This window comes from Pelodiscus sinensis, chromosome 4 (assembly GCF_052426305.1).
Source record: "Pelodiscus sinensis isolate ZL-2025 chromosome 4, ASM5242630v1, whole genome shotgun sequence".
Taxonomy (NCBI): domain Eukaryota; kingdom Metazoa; phylum Chordata; order Testudines; family Trionychidae; genus Pelodiscus; species Pelodiscus sinensis.
The window spans coordinates 21,566,184-21,581,343 of record NC_143055.1 but is presented as its reverse complement, the minus strand read 5'-3'; the positions used below and the strand labels follow the sequence as shown (position 1 = coordinate 21,581,343).

General features: G+C 38.6%; 1 protein-coding gene across 1 annotated transcript in view; it reads left to right on the top strand.

Annotated features, from left to right (window-relative positions):
• CPZ (carboxypeptidase Z) overlaps window positions 1-5,938 on the top strand; it is a 63,125-nt gene extending 57,187 nt beyond the window's left edge. The window contains exon 11 of the mRNA XM_014576092.3: window positions 515-5,938. Within this exon, the coding sequence (XP_014431578.3) occupies window positions 515-879 (365 nt within the window). The 3' untranslated portion in view covers window positions 880-5,938. The remainder of the gene's footprint in view (window positions 1-514) is intronic.
• The last annotated feature ends 9,222 nt before the right edge of the window (window positions 5,939-15,160 follow it).

Sequence of the window (15,160 nt, the reverse complement as noted above, 5' to 3'; positions counted from 1 at the left end):
TCTGCTTCATATGTATTATAGATTAGAAATAGGAAATTCTTATACCCTCTGACATACAAATATTTATATTGGACTTGATTCTTCTTTCACTTCCATCAGCTACAGACAGGTGTAAATTCATTGACTTCAGTGAAGCTATGTCTTATTTATATCATTGTAAGCAGGATCAGGCTCAGGCACCATTATTTTTTGCCACTGTGTACTACTGAATAATACATAGACTGCTTCTATCCTGATATTAATACAATTTGCAAGATCAGAAATATAGTAATTGATGTTTACTCTGTTATTTACTAAGGGGCCAGATTTTCACCCAGCAGCTTCCATAGTGACGCTTGATTTTTAAAAGAGGGGAATACCCAGTGTGCTGAGCTCTTTGCAAAATCTGGCCCTGGATTGTGGGCACTGAGCTCTTTTGAAAATCTACCCTTATATGTCCAAAGCTGACCTATGTATAGATGTGTGTAGGCATGTATGACACTGGATAAAGGACTGAGATACTTGTTTTCTTTAGCTGCTGATGGAGACTACTGGAGACTCCTACCTCCAGGAACATACATAATCAGTGCTCATGCTCCTGGATACAGCAAGGTGATGAAGAAGGTCATGCTGCCTGCCAAGATGAAAAGAGCTGGGAGAGTAGATTTTATCCTTCGATCTCTAGATACAAGGCCTAAAAACTTTCTCCGGAGACCCACGGAAGACATATACGAGCGGTACGACCCACTGGAACATTTTGATCCTCATGCCCAACATGCACAGTCTGAACAAAGAGGAGATAGAGGACAGCCCTCACGACAGAATGAGAAGCCTTGGTGGTGGTCTTACTTCAGCTCCCTAGGTCAACATAAACCACTGTGGCTGCTCAAACAACGTTAAGTCATATAATTGTTTGGCTCACCTTATTATGACACTTTTCCATCACAATCCTAATAATACACAATTCTAATATTGCTAATGGCAATATTGAAATCTGTTTAATTTGGAAATATAGTGTTAAGTCAATATTACTTTATGTAATTCTTTTATTTTGTCTTTGCGCAGAACTGATTATTTTCAAGTAGTTTTATATATTAAAAAATAGTATGCATTTGTTCAAAGGCCAGGTTCTATTCAGTTTCCTAGTAATGTGTTTTCCTTAGGCCCATACAGTTAATCATCAGATTTATTATTTATTAGACACTAAAGTACCTGCAGAGGAATCTTCCTGATCTTTTAATGCATTTTCATACATGTCTTATCACATTAATTATTGCAAACTGAAAACACCCTTTAGGAAAATTTGGAAAAGCCTTTTCTGCTTTATACATTATTTCTGCATATTAAGCTTAGTACATTAAATCTTCCAACATAGATTTAAATGATTTTAGAGAGAAAAAAGCCTTCATTGGATCTCAGCATTCATTTTCAGGAAAAAACTCACCAGAAATGAGAAATGTGGAAAGAAGAAATCTGTGTTTTTAAATTAGGAACAATTGCAGTAGGATGAAATTGTTGTGAAAGAGTCAGTTCTTAATAAAGAAACATTGAACAAAGTCACATTTTCCCTGCTTGAAAAGGACCCATAAATTTTATAAAATAAAGGATAAAGTGATAAAAACCAGATTGTGGAATCCCCTTATGTATTGCATAGAGCCTTACATCATGAGTAGCCAACTGAAGTAAATGGTAATACCTGGAGGGTGCGTGTAGACTGGCAAGATTTTGTGCAAAAGCAATTGCTTTTGCGCAAAAACTTGCCAGCTGTCTACACTGGCCGCTTGAATTTGCACAAGAGCACTGACTTTGTAATGTACAAAATCAGTGCTTCTTGTGCAAATACTTTCACGCTCCCGCTCGGGAAAAAGCCCTCTTGGAAGCCCTCAGGGAAGAACTGTTTTGCACAAAAAAGCCCCGATGGCTAAAATGGCGATCGGGGCTTTCTTGCGCAAAAATAGCATCTAGACTGGCCACAGATGCTTTTGCGCAAAAGCACTTTTTGCACAAAAGCATTTGTGCCAATCTAGACGCGCTTTTGTGAAAATACTTGTAATGGAAAAACTTTTCAGTTAAAAGTATTTCTGCAAAATCATGCCAGTCTAACCGCAGCCAGAGAGTTTGAATAAGAGTATTTGAGCCTAGTAGAGTTTTAATACTAAAAGTTATGAAAACATTTATTATTATAAATTACTAGGAGGTGAAGAATAAATGACCCAGTTCATGTGGAAACTAGGGTAAAATGTGACATATGTCATACAAGGGTAATCAATGGCTTAATTGTAGAGTACATCAAGATTCAAGGCATATGTTAAAAGAACTTAATAAACATCAAAGAAATCTACAAGATCATCAGATAAACCTTCTGTTCAAGAGAGTCACAAGAAAAACTAGGCGAACGCTGGATTTTTGAGATCTAATCTTTTATAAGACATGCTGATGTAACAATCCTATTTGGAACTATGAAAAATAACTTTAATTTGTATGAAAGAATTAGGTGCAGACCTTCAGCAGGCATGAACAAGTGTCAGTGGAATGACATCTATTCAGAAGACAGGTAGGTCTAGCCAAATATGGTTTCTGAAAAAAAGCTGATTGTTTGGTATTGCCGTACTTCATGCAGATACTGCTCCATTAACTGGTCTCTAGATCACTATCATCTCTAAAGTACTGTTTCCTCAACCCTATCAATGGTGTCTACACTGTATATTTCACAATGGATGATACATGCACACACATCTCATGCCTTGGTTACCTAAGAGAGAGACAGAGAGATGTTTTCATAGCCACAGTCTTGTATACCTTTACGAGCTTAAGTAATCCAGTTGACATTATTAAGTCATCTGCTTACATGTGTAAAGTTATTCATGCGCTTAAGAGTATGCAGGATAGGAGTCTAAGACAGAAAGATCACAACTTTATAGAAAAACTTAAACAACAAATAGTCTTGCAGCATCTTAAAGACCAACAACTCACTTCTTCAGATGAATAGCCCATTCATCTGAAGAAGAGAGTTGTGCCCACGAAAGCTCATGATACCATCTACATGTTCTCTTAGTCTTTAAGGTGCTGCAAGACTATTTGTTGTTTTTTAAGTTTTTCCAGTTAGAGACTAACTTGTCTATCCCTCTGAAGCTTTTGAACATGCTAGGCACAATATAGAGTTAACAACAAAGAACAGATTGACTTGTGTAGCCCACTGCAGTCTATATAAATCCCTGTTATTTGCCCATGATTAGCTAAGTGAGATAGAAAAGATGAATAGTTGAAACATAAATTTAACAAAATTAAGCAAATAAGAGATTGTCTCAAAAAAAATGCTCTGTCTTCCTCTAGTGCACACGATGTTTCTCCTCTTATAAACCGAGTATTTACTATAATAGAGTTTTTAAAGCCACCATCCTATTGAGTGATAAAACTGACAAAGTCAGAACTCAGACAGAACTACTTAGCTGCTCACTTTCTTTGGGTATGTCTACACTGCAAGCTTCTTTCGGAATAAGCTATTCCAGAAGATACCTTGCAGAAAAGCTTATTGTGAAATAGAGCATCCACACTACGGGGAAGCCTCCAAATTAGTCCAAGGCAGGCTCCCCTAATGTGGATGTGTTATCTCGATTTAGAGCTCCAGATAGCACTGGGGAGGAATAACTTAGAATGGCCCTGATGAGGAGCTATTTCAACATAGCAGCAGTGGAGCATCCACACACACCTTCTTCCAAAAGAGCTTTTTCGGAAGAGGCATTATTCCTTGTAGAATGAAGTTTGCCAACATTGGAAAAAGCCCTGTGTTATTTAGATTTTATTTCAAAATAATGCAGTTGCTGTGTGGATGCTAGTATTGTTTTTATGGAATAATGGCCGTTATTCCAAAATAACGGTGCAGTGTAGACACACCCTTTGTGACAGTCTCCCTCGTATGCTTTTTTTAACACTCCCTCAAATCTCACAGGACTAATTGAACCTTTTGCAAGCTATCACAGAAAACCTGAAAGCAGCATGCCATGTCAGAAAATCCACTCCCTTCCTTAAGGCCTCCCTTGAACTAGCAAATAGCAGCAAAATGTGTAACAAGATAATTTGACTGGAAATATTACAAAGAACTTTTTGTGTGCGAGAGATTTCAAGTGGTCCCTAATTTGAAGTAGGTGTGAAATAAAGTAAGGATAACTTTCCTCGGGCTAATTTTGGTCTAGGCCTTTAATTGGACTGAAATTCTGATGGGTTTGATGAATGGTAATCTAGATACAAGGGATTGGTTGTGGCACACCAGCAGAAAACAACAGGTAACATCTTGGGAAAAGGAACCTCAACCTCTCTGAATTCTTGACTTATTTCACTCTCTGGAAGATAAACTTCATTTTTTTTACTTGCAACAAATTTCTAGGAAAAAATAATTTTCAAAGTTTTTTAAAGAATGGTTTTTACATCAAAAATAGACTTGCCTTTTTGAGAATGCAATGGCTTCCACATTAAATAAATAAGTCAAAAAAAGGATGTTCCTTTAGGCCCACAAGTAAAGAGAAAATTCAATAACCTTAAAATCTGTGATGGGCTATTTCTTTTTCTGTTAATTACAACTGGACATACTGCAAGAAGCAGCCTTAAATATAGTGATGAGCAGGTATCTAATTCATTTCAACGACTTGATTTGAAGCATTACCAGTTAGAAGTTAAAAATAATTGTAGTCCCTAGTGCCCACTAGTACATTTGTCCTTCTTAGGCTCACAATGAAACATGTAAGTCCTCTTTTCACTCTGCGTTGGTAGAAGACTGCAAGTTTCTCTACACTTTAATCCAATAAATGGTTGCCATATAGATTTTTTTCTCTTCCTCTGTAGAGAGAAAAGACGTTTGAGAGCATTAAATAACAATTACCCCCACTGACAGTCAAAAATTAGATTCAAGAAATCTTTATTGGCATTTTAGAGAGAAAAGAAAGAAAAATAGTCAAGTGGCAAAGTTCAATACAATTAAATGTGGTATTACATTTACACTATTATTTAAGACCAACACAGATTCGGCACTATCTTTAGTTAGGGGAGGAAAAAGGGTCTTATATTTTTGGCTGTGCGCTGAAAATATGAAGATCTGAGTTCAATTAATAGCTTTACTATGGACTTGGGCAGGTGATGTAGGTTACATAGAATCATAGAACTGGAAGGGACCTTGCGAGGTCATCAAGTCCAGTCCCCTGTCCCCTCACGGCAGGACCAAGCACTGTCTAAATCATCCCTGACAGGTGTCTGTCTAACTTGTTCTTAAATATCTCCAGTGCTGGAGATTCTACAACCTCTCTAGGTAATTTATTCCAGTGTTTAACCATCATTATACATACATCACATGTATAATGCAAAAAAAAAAGTGTTCCTAAATCAGGTTAGCTAACTTGGGTTAAAATAGCAGTGATCATAAGACAACTTGGCTCTTGAGTTCTATCTCAAGTGTGCAGCCCAGAGAGGAACTCGGGGTTGATGTGTGAGTTGATAACCCAACTTAAAAGCCAAATGGCCATGTTTTCACTGCTATTTTATCCCAAGTTAGCAGAACACTTTTTTTTTCTGGATTAAAGACGTGCCCTTAGGCGTAGACTCTGGAAAACACAAAATATGTGCTTATAGGGATGGCTGACTAGCGATGACTAGTGGGCTATGGCTCAAGCTCATTCCCCTCTGATCTGGTGTTGGTCTTCCAGCTTCATGGTCCCCTCTGCGAGGTTGACGTGCCAGCACCAGCTTCCCATTGTGGGGGAGGAAGAAAGCCCCAAGGCTCCCTGCTGTATCTGGCTCGCAGTGAAGAAGTAGACCCAGAAATGGTTCTGCTCACTGCCATTCTCCCTCCCCCAGCTGGGGGAACAGCAACGCACAGTCTCATTGCATGGATGCTTTCCTCATTGTTCCTATTGTCCAGAATTCCTGCCTTTCCTCACCCTGCCATAAATAAAGACAATGTTGAAACTTTTTTGTGTTGGTCATACATATTTTATTTAAAATGACGTTTGGTGAACTAACATGAGAAAGTTAAAGTGCTTAATCTGTTTAATAATTTTTATTAATATTTTCTTACTTTACTGGTTAAATTAAACCATTCTCAAAATGACTCAGACATAATTATATATGGTGAGTTTTCATTAGCAACTGGTGGTCCATGGAAAGGTTCACATTGGGTCATAGACTAAAAAGTTTGAGGACCTCTGCTCAGTGGGGAAGGGCCTGTCTCTTATTATGACACTGTGAGCTATGGGCGTGATTCCTGAGTAAGTCCGCTTCAACTATGTGAATAATGTAGCCTCAGTTGTGTAACTTAGGTCAGTGGCTTGTGGTAGTAAAAACAAGGCCACAGTTGAAGTAGGCTGCTTGCAAATGACCTCTTCATTTGCATGCTGATAAAGTTCTATGAAATAGCTGTTGAAGTGGGCACTTTTTAACGGGTCAGTAAGCCAGTCCCTTTTCCTGACTGGGCTTTCATTTGCTAGGATCTTATTTTATTTTATTTTTTTAAATAATTGCTTTAAATGGCAGTGAAAGCCTTCAAAATGTAAACTGTAAACTGATGGCTGAAAACAGATTGAAATAATATTTCTGAGAGGTAAGCATTCTCCTTATTCATCCCAAATGGTTAACCAAAGAACCTGATGATACTACTCTACATGCCGCCATTAGCTCTTTCACTGCTGCATACAAGAAAGAAGAGTGATGATCAAATTAAAATCTGCACAGTACACTGTAAATTGATGCCACCTTTTGATGCCATGAGTGAACCAAATTGGGCTGTGGTCGAAGCTTGGAAGACTATCACCACTGTATTCTCCAATTCTGCCTTTTTTAGAATGTTAGTAGTACAAAATGCCAGTTACTGGAAATATATGCACAACTATTTGAACAGAGAAACAACATTTTAAAACAAAGAACATTTGGTGCATTATTGATATTAAGGGCATTCATCACTGTAATATGTGACTGAAAACTTGAATTATTGAAGGAGATATAACATAACTGCAGTATACATTTGAAAGTCAGCTCTTGTTATGTATGTGGACCTTAACTTCAAAAGAAAAGAAGTCTCAGGCTATGTCTAGACTACTAGCTTCTTTTGAAAGAAGCTTTTCCAGAAGAGATATTCCGGAAAACCTTTTTTCGAAAGAGCACATCTACACACAAAGTGCTTCAAAAAACCAATCTACTGATTCAAAAGATAGCATCCACACTGATTGGATGCTATCTCGTATATAAGGCCAGCTGGAACCAGTTTAGGCAGGGCTTGAGGTCAGCAGTTGCTTCTGAGTGCTATTGCGTAAGCCTAGCTGAAAGATCAGCTTAAAGGGACCCCCCTGGACAGCTGTTTCTCTGCTTCTGCTGAGTGTTTGCCTACCTCTCCAAAGGACAGCAAAGCTTTAGCAGTGCGTGCTCTGGGTGCCCAGCCTTTGGACGCCACAGCATTCTTTGTGACATGGAGCTGTATGTGCCTCTGGGCATGTGATGGCTCCACATGGCCATGCTCCAGTTTCTGTAGCAGTTTGTGCAGGCTGCCTTCATGGCCCTGCACGAGCTTGACACTGAACTCATCCTTGACACACTCTCCCTGTGTGTGGGAGCAAGACCCTTGCAATCGCAACCCAGAGTGGAGAGATGGTTTTGGAGGCTGGACACTAGTACCAACTGGTGGGACAGGCTGGTCATGCAGCGCCGGGAGGACCAGCAGTGGCTCCAGACTTTCCGCATGCGGAAGACCTCCATTTTGGAGCTGTGTGCCTGGTTCGCCACTGCCATCCAATGACACGACACCCATCTGCACCTTGCCATGCCCCTGGAGAAGTGGGTCACTATTGCCATCTGGAAGCTTGCCACCCGAGACAGCTGCCGGTCAGTGGGCAACCAGTTTGGTCTGGGGAAGTCCACTATTAAGACCCTCCTTATGGAGGTAAGGCACTTGCAGGCTGCAGTCCCTGTGGGGGAGGGAGGAGACCTGGAAAGGGGAACCCTAGCGAAAGGGGGATAGGAGTGCAGGGATGGGGGAGGCGAGCCCTGTCCCTGGGGGGTTGTGCCATCCTGCACACACACAGCCCTGCTTCTGGGGGCAACTTCATAGGGGTGGCTCCTGGGGTGTTTGGGCGGGGAGAGGAGAGGAGTGGGCACCTCCCAAGGGCCCTGGCATTCCCTCTCTCATTCTGTTTTGTGTGTTTGTTTGTCTCCTCCTGCAGGTTGTGAGGGCCATCAACTCAGTCCTGTTGCACAGGGTCATCTGCCTGGGAGACCTGGACCTCATCATTGCAGGATTTGACACCCTGGGGTTCCCTAACTGCGGTGGAGTGATTGTGTAGACATACCCTTAATCAGCAGATAGATTCAATGTGTGCGTTTATTTTACAGAGACTGAGGCCCCATCCAACACTACCTGCAGTGACGCAAAAGCACGAATATCTGCCTCAGGGCAGACTGCTAGGAACAAGGGCACAAATCCCAAATTGATGGTGAGCTCTATACTTAGATTTTACCAAATGAATTATCAAGTGTAAATGCCTCAGGCACTATAACAGTCTTAACATGGAATCACAGGTAGTCCCCTTGCTTCATCTGCTCTAGCTTCCCACTCAGGTGAGTGATCCTTTGTGATTGATGGTCCGTTGCACATGCCACATAGCAATATTCAGGTTGCTACCAATCTGAAAGAATCCATTGCTTCTCCCAGGTCAATTGCACCTTACAGTCTGTACTAAAGACAACACTAAAAATATTTGCTATTTACAAGATTAAAGCAAGTAACACATGGACACACACACACACACACGATTTACAATTTTACATTTCAAACTGTAATAGAAGCTTCTATAATAAGCAATTTCTGTTTGCCCTTTAGGGGACTAACCCAGGCTACATAGCTATGGATCTCTCTTATGCCTAAAAACTCTTCTCCTCCCCCTTCTACCTCCACAAAATCCAATCCACAGAGCTAATCAGTTCTTTGTTGATAAAGGTTTTCTTCCCCTTCTGCTGTGTGTTCTATACTGCAAGCTTAGCTGATGGGAGGAGTCCACTTATATGACTCACCTTCACAGGGAGGAGGGCAGAATAAAAAAGGCTTTTGTCCTGTTGTTGACAGAATTTAGGAAATTACAGTTAAGACATCCCGCGATAGTTCATATGGTACTGATTGGCATTTCCTTTTGGGAAGGACATAACACTAATTAATGTCTCTCTCCCACCTGGTGATTTACACAGTCACAGAAGTTTACAATACAACTGCTCAAATATTACCTTGTAATATGGGATGCAGATATTATACATGGGATTGATGCATCCAGCAACTCACAAACATTCAATAGAGTCTAACAATGAAACACTTTCTGCTAATACCTGTTTACTGCTACTAATGCACAGGTGAGCTAGACTGATTGCCACTGTGAAGTTGTCAGTTTTCATTTGCGACATGAAGACCTTACTAATGAGCTGGCAGCTGGTAACTTTCCTGCCAATGTCACACACTGAAACTACTTCCGCTGACTTGTGGGAATCCTTCCAAGGAGTTGTCCAGTGACAAGTCTAAATGACTTGTTTGAAGCTCTACACAGGAAGTAAATGTGAAAGCCTGGATTAGAAATTGAGAGCTGGCTTCTGTCTCCATGCTCAGTCTACTATATAAACTCTTGAGTTTCTATTCTAACTTAATGAAGGAAATCCTTGCCTCACTGAAGTAAACAGCAAAACATCCAGGATTTTATCCATCACATATGTCCATCAATGATTTTTGTCTAATCAGTAACTGACTGATAACTGATTAATTAGCTAACCCAGCCCCATAGTTACTCTTCTGCTTATCTCCATTCTGCTTTCTGGAGAAATGATGTAATTAACCAGTTAGTGCTTATTGCAGATTGATACCCAAATGTTCAAAATAATATTCAATTTATGTCCAATAACAGTAATTACATTTAAGGCGATTTAAAAACGATGATTTATATTCCAATTAAACATATGACAGTGACTGCAGAAGGACACCAAAAATATATGACTAATGAGGACATGACTGATAAAACCTACATAAGCTAAAGGAATAAAAAATGATTTCAGTACTCAGTGGCTGCTTTATTCATTTTTAAGTGGAAATAAAGATAACTTTTGTCAGCAGAAGATAAAATGGCAAAGATAAAAATCACAATCAAATTTGCACAGTAAATAGCAAACCTCAAGTACCACCAGCTAAAACAAAGATCATGTACTAGAGCTGATAAAAAGTGCCTGCAATGATATTACAGCAACATCTTTATTTAATTTTAAAATGGCTGGTAGTCAAATGAATATTCTTAAATCACATTCTAGTTGGCTCAATCACTTCTTGCCTCATATTCAAAACCCAGTTGAAGAATAGTCCATAAAATATGACTGAAATCTTCAATCTACTGCAAGAATTGCTAATAAATAGTATCAAACACATGTTAAGAAAGAACCACATAAAGTAAATTAATGTAATGGAGAAAAAATGTCTTTTTAAAATCACAATTTAATTATAAATGGGCTAGATTATGAAGCTATTACTCACCATGAAACACTTACACTCCCAAATAACAACTCTTCCAGGGTGCATAAAAGATGCACAGTCCAGCCCTAAATATATTTTATAGCTCAGGAGAAATGAAGAAACACCAGCAGAGGCCTTGTCTAATCTTTGGCATATTTTACTTATCTACTCAACTCCCATTTTGAAGTAATCATGAGTGTGGATAAGCCTTCTTAAAACATTTTAAATAAAGAAAACTTCATAGGACATCACAATAATCTATAATAATAAATATTAATTGGAAAATGTAAGAGACGGAGAGAGAAAGACTGAATTAGTCTAAACAAAAAAGCCTGCTGATATAACTCAAAAGTTATTGAAAAGATGGTTGGAAAAAATAGAAGATGTGGAAGTAAAAATTAATGAATCAAAACTGGCGTCCCATATATTGGATCTAATTGATGGAGAACATAATGAGGGGATGGTCTATTCCACTTATTACTCCTTTTCTGGGTCCTTAAGAAAGAGACAGGGGGAGGGGATAGGGAAAACAGGGGAGGCTACTGTATTAAGCTTCACCATCATGGCTGCCACCCCACAATCTCCTCAGAACCTGACCTTCTTTGTCATAATCCTGAGGAATGTCCTCACTAGACTGAGCTAAAGGGAGGGGGCCAGATAACATCACCAATCCTATCAGCTCAACTAAATACCAGACACCACTTGGGATGAAATGGGATCATACATTAAGAGCAGCAGCAACAAACATAGCTCCAGACCATCTCAGCTAACTTCTCTTTTCTCCAAACAAACAGTTTTGGACATTTAACAACATCATCAATTATAGTGATTGAATTATGTTAACAACTTTGGCACATTTATACATCTAAATGAACACATCAGCACCCAGTATTCAGGATATAAAGGCTCATTTTGAATATATATATATATACTTTATCTTTTTTATGCATGGAAAAAGTGTTCACATATATGCATAAACAAATGTTCAGAAAAAAGCACACACCTTTTCTTATTTTTCATTTACCATTCATATTAAAACAATATAATACCCTTTGGACTGAGAAAACTGTCAGTGCCTTAATTGGATGCAGTTCTAGCTTTTGAAGACATGATACATACTTCTGATTTCATGCAAACATTAAAGGTTACAGAATCTGCTGGGTCATGGAATCTTAGGGGTTTTTTTTCTTTTCCAATTAAATTTATTAGCTACATTAATTCAAACGTGGTATGTCTAAATATTAAAATGAAAATTCCCAGACAAATAATAAAGATCAGCTCTGACCACCATAAAATAATTTAGTTAGATCTGGTGATTTTATTTATCCATTATCTCATAAACAAAGCACTTCACAGGGCCCAGTCCTGCCGTTTATTTGTTTATAGAGCTTGCACTGAAATCGGTGTGGAAAGGGAAAGGTCAAGACCTATAAGGATGCTTCTACACTGCACCCTTAGCTCAAAATTAGCTATGCAATTTGAGCTATGCAAATTGCATATGTTATTTCAAGTTAATTTCTAAATAGCTTATTTCGTAAATTTTGAAATAAACTGCTATTCCGAAACGTCCCTTAATTCTCATGGAACAAGGTTTACAGGGATGATGGAATAGCAAGCCCCTTATATTTTGAAATAACAGTCTTGCTTAAAAGACATGGAATAGCTATTTCGGGATACTGAAAGTATCCTGAAATAGCACCACAAGGTAGACATACCCTAATAGATTAAGCAATTAACAAAGTTGAAGGAATAAAACCACTAAAAGAAGAAATTTTTCAGAGGTGAGGTGTAGTAGCCTGAAATGATACTTTATTATTCAGCAAGCATAACACCCATGAACTTTTTCCTCTGGCATCCAGGCATTGAATAGTCAACTGGAAAACAAGACATTTTGTGAAAAGCAGATATTTCATTGAATATTCTTTGGATGGATGGATGGAGACAGAAGTAGATCAGAATTGTGTACTTTCAGGTAAACTTGTTCATTTAGTCAAAATCATAATGATGAGTTCTCTAAACTCTAATGCATTAATGCACTTAATCACCTGGGCTAGGTCTACACTGCAATATTAAGTCGGAAAAAGAAACACAAGTTGCGGTACGCAACTTGCATATCTTTTTCCAATTTACTATCAAAAGAGGCTTTTCCGATATTTGGCACATCTACATGGTGCCAAATTTTGGAAAAAAGTGCTCTTTCAACACATCCCTTATTCCTCGTAGAATGACATTTACAGGGATGGCAAAAGAGTACGTCCGCTTAAAAAAAAAATCGGAAAAGCGTACATGTTCCTTGGACGTAATGTTGTTTTTCCGGAATACCTCTGGAATCCAAGAAAAGCAATGCCGTTTAGATGTAGTCCTGTTTAAAGCCATCTCTATCCAGCAGGTCATTTAAGCATATTCTTATCTTTAATCATGTGCATAAAAAGGATGTAAGCACATACTTAAAGCTAAAGATGTGCTTGCTGAATTGAGGATAAAATTCACAATTCAACTTACAATAGCTCCAGAATATTCACTAGAGATGGTTGAAAATGGAACTTATTTTACATTATTTTTTCATTTTATTTAAAAAAAATGTTTCTATGAAAATCTTTCAGCTTTTGAAAAGAAGAGACATTTTCAAAATTGTCATTCTTTTTTTTAACATTGTCCTCTCTATACTCAACTTTCAAGTAGAAAGATGAGGGAGAGAGGAGGAGTAGTGAAGGGGGCAAAAAACCCAGAAAACATGAAAAGCTGGAGACTAAAAAATTGACTTCAAATCCTAATATTTTTAGTCTTTAGTTTTTCATCTAAAATCTAAAAAGTTAATAAGAAATATTTTCTACACCATTTTTCATTTAAAAAATCTACTTTTGTCAAAAAATTTCAAATATTAATAACATTAATAATCAAATTTCTGAGAGAGTGAAGCTTATTATCCAACCTTACAAAAGTAATAAAATACCACATGGACCTTGGATTACAACATTTGTAATAAAACTGACTTCATTTTTTATCAAAATGCATGAGGAATTGGAATAGAATCCTTCTTATTTGGAATGGGTGGATGTTAACAACATCAAAAAAGACTTTTAAAGGCTGGAATTTTGTTTTATTAATGTTGTAGTTTCCTTACTATTCTCCAACCAATGCTTTTTGATCCCTAAATAAGTAATTTTAAGACTTCCTGCCAATGTATTTTTTGCAGGAAACCGTCCATGAACAAAATATTTTTACAGATGACTAAAATGGAATAAGAACAATCAGATTTTTTTGCAATTTTCTTTAGTCCTGTTTAGCAAGTTTCAAGGTGAAATGTATAAATTATCATTCATTTATATTATGATCATTCCATCCTGATAATGGGCATCAAGTTGTAGGGGATATAAGATGTTTGTTCAATTATAGACAGTAGAATATAATCTAATCTTGATACAGATTTAATCTGAGAAAATAATAGAGGCCCTGGTTCAGGAAAGCATCCCTGCTCAGGAAAACATGGACTTTAAAGCCTTAAGTTATTTCCTGAGCCGCAGTGTAAAAAGCCCAAACATCGTTACATAAATCAAATCCATAATTACTGTGTGGTACCACAAAATAATATAATGCCTAGCTATGGCAAACAGTCAGTGTGGTCTTGAAGTTTCCTTCGGACACAAAGCCTCCCAAAGAATTCTCACAGCTGGTTGTGATACTCCACAGACTACCCGGAGCTGTGAATTCCTCACCACCACCTACACTGAGTGTGAAGCAGCTTTGTCAGTACTGGTAGAGTTCAGCTGTCTGACTCAACTGACTGCGGGCACCACATGCACTCTCATCTTAGCCTATGTGGGCTCCGCTGTCTCTCATAGGGTATGTCTACACTACCCTCCTAGTTTGAACTAGGAGGGTAATGTAGGCATACCGCACTTGCAAATGAAGCCCGGGATTTGAATTTCCCGGGCTTCATTTGCATAAGCGGGGAGTCGCCATTTTTAAAACCCCGCTGGTTCGAACCCCGTGCAGCGCGGCTACATGGGGCACGAACTAGGTAGTTCGAACTAGGAAGTACTAGTTCGAACTACCTAGTTCGTGCCCCGTGTAGCCGCGCTGCACGGGGTTCGAACCAGCGGGGTTTTAAAAATGGCGACTCCCAGCTTATGCAAATGAAGCCCGGGAAATTCAAATCCCGGGCTTCATTTGCAAGTGCGGTATGCCTACATTACCCCCCTAGTTCGAACTAGCAGGGTAGTGTAGACATACCCATACAGACTAGCGATAGTCACACTCCAAACTTCAAGCCCTCCAAGTGTCACCCTACCTACAATGACCAGTCCCTTATCTACAGGGCAGAAACAGAGTTGCTAGATTCCATGTTCCCAGAAGAACAGAACACAGAAATTTGGTTTTGTCCACCACAAAATACCACTTTCAATTTATGTACTGAGGGTCATGTTTGAGGAAGAATGCAAAATGCATATATAATCTGTATTTAAAAGGTATTAATCATACAGTAGCAGCAGTTACCACTAGCCAGCCATGCCTTTGAGCAATATGGCTGCAAGGCATAGGTCGGGTCACTTGTAGGGATTTCTCTTGTTGCTATTATTATCTCATTCTGTAAATTAGCAACAATGAGACCCCAGAGCATTAAGAGAAAATATTCCCACAGCAGCAGCAGCAGAGTGAATCTTGATG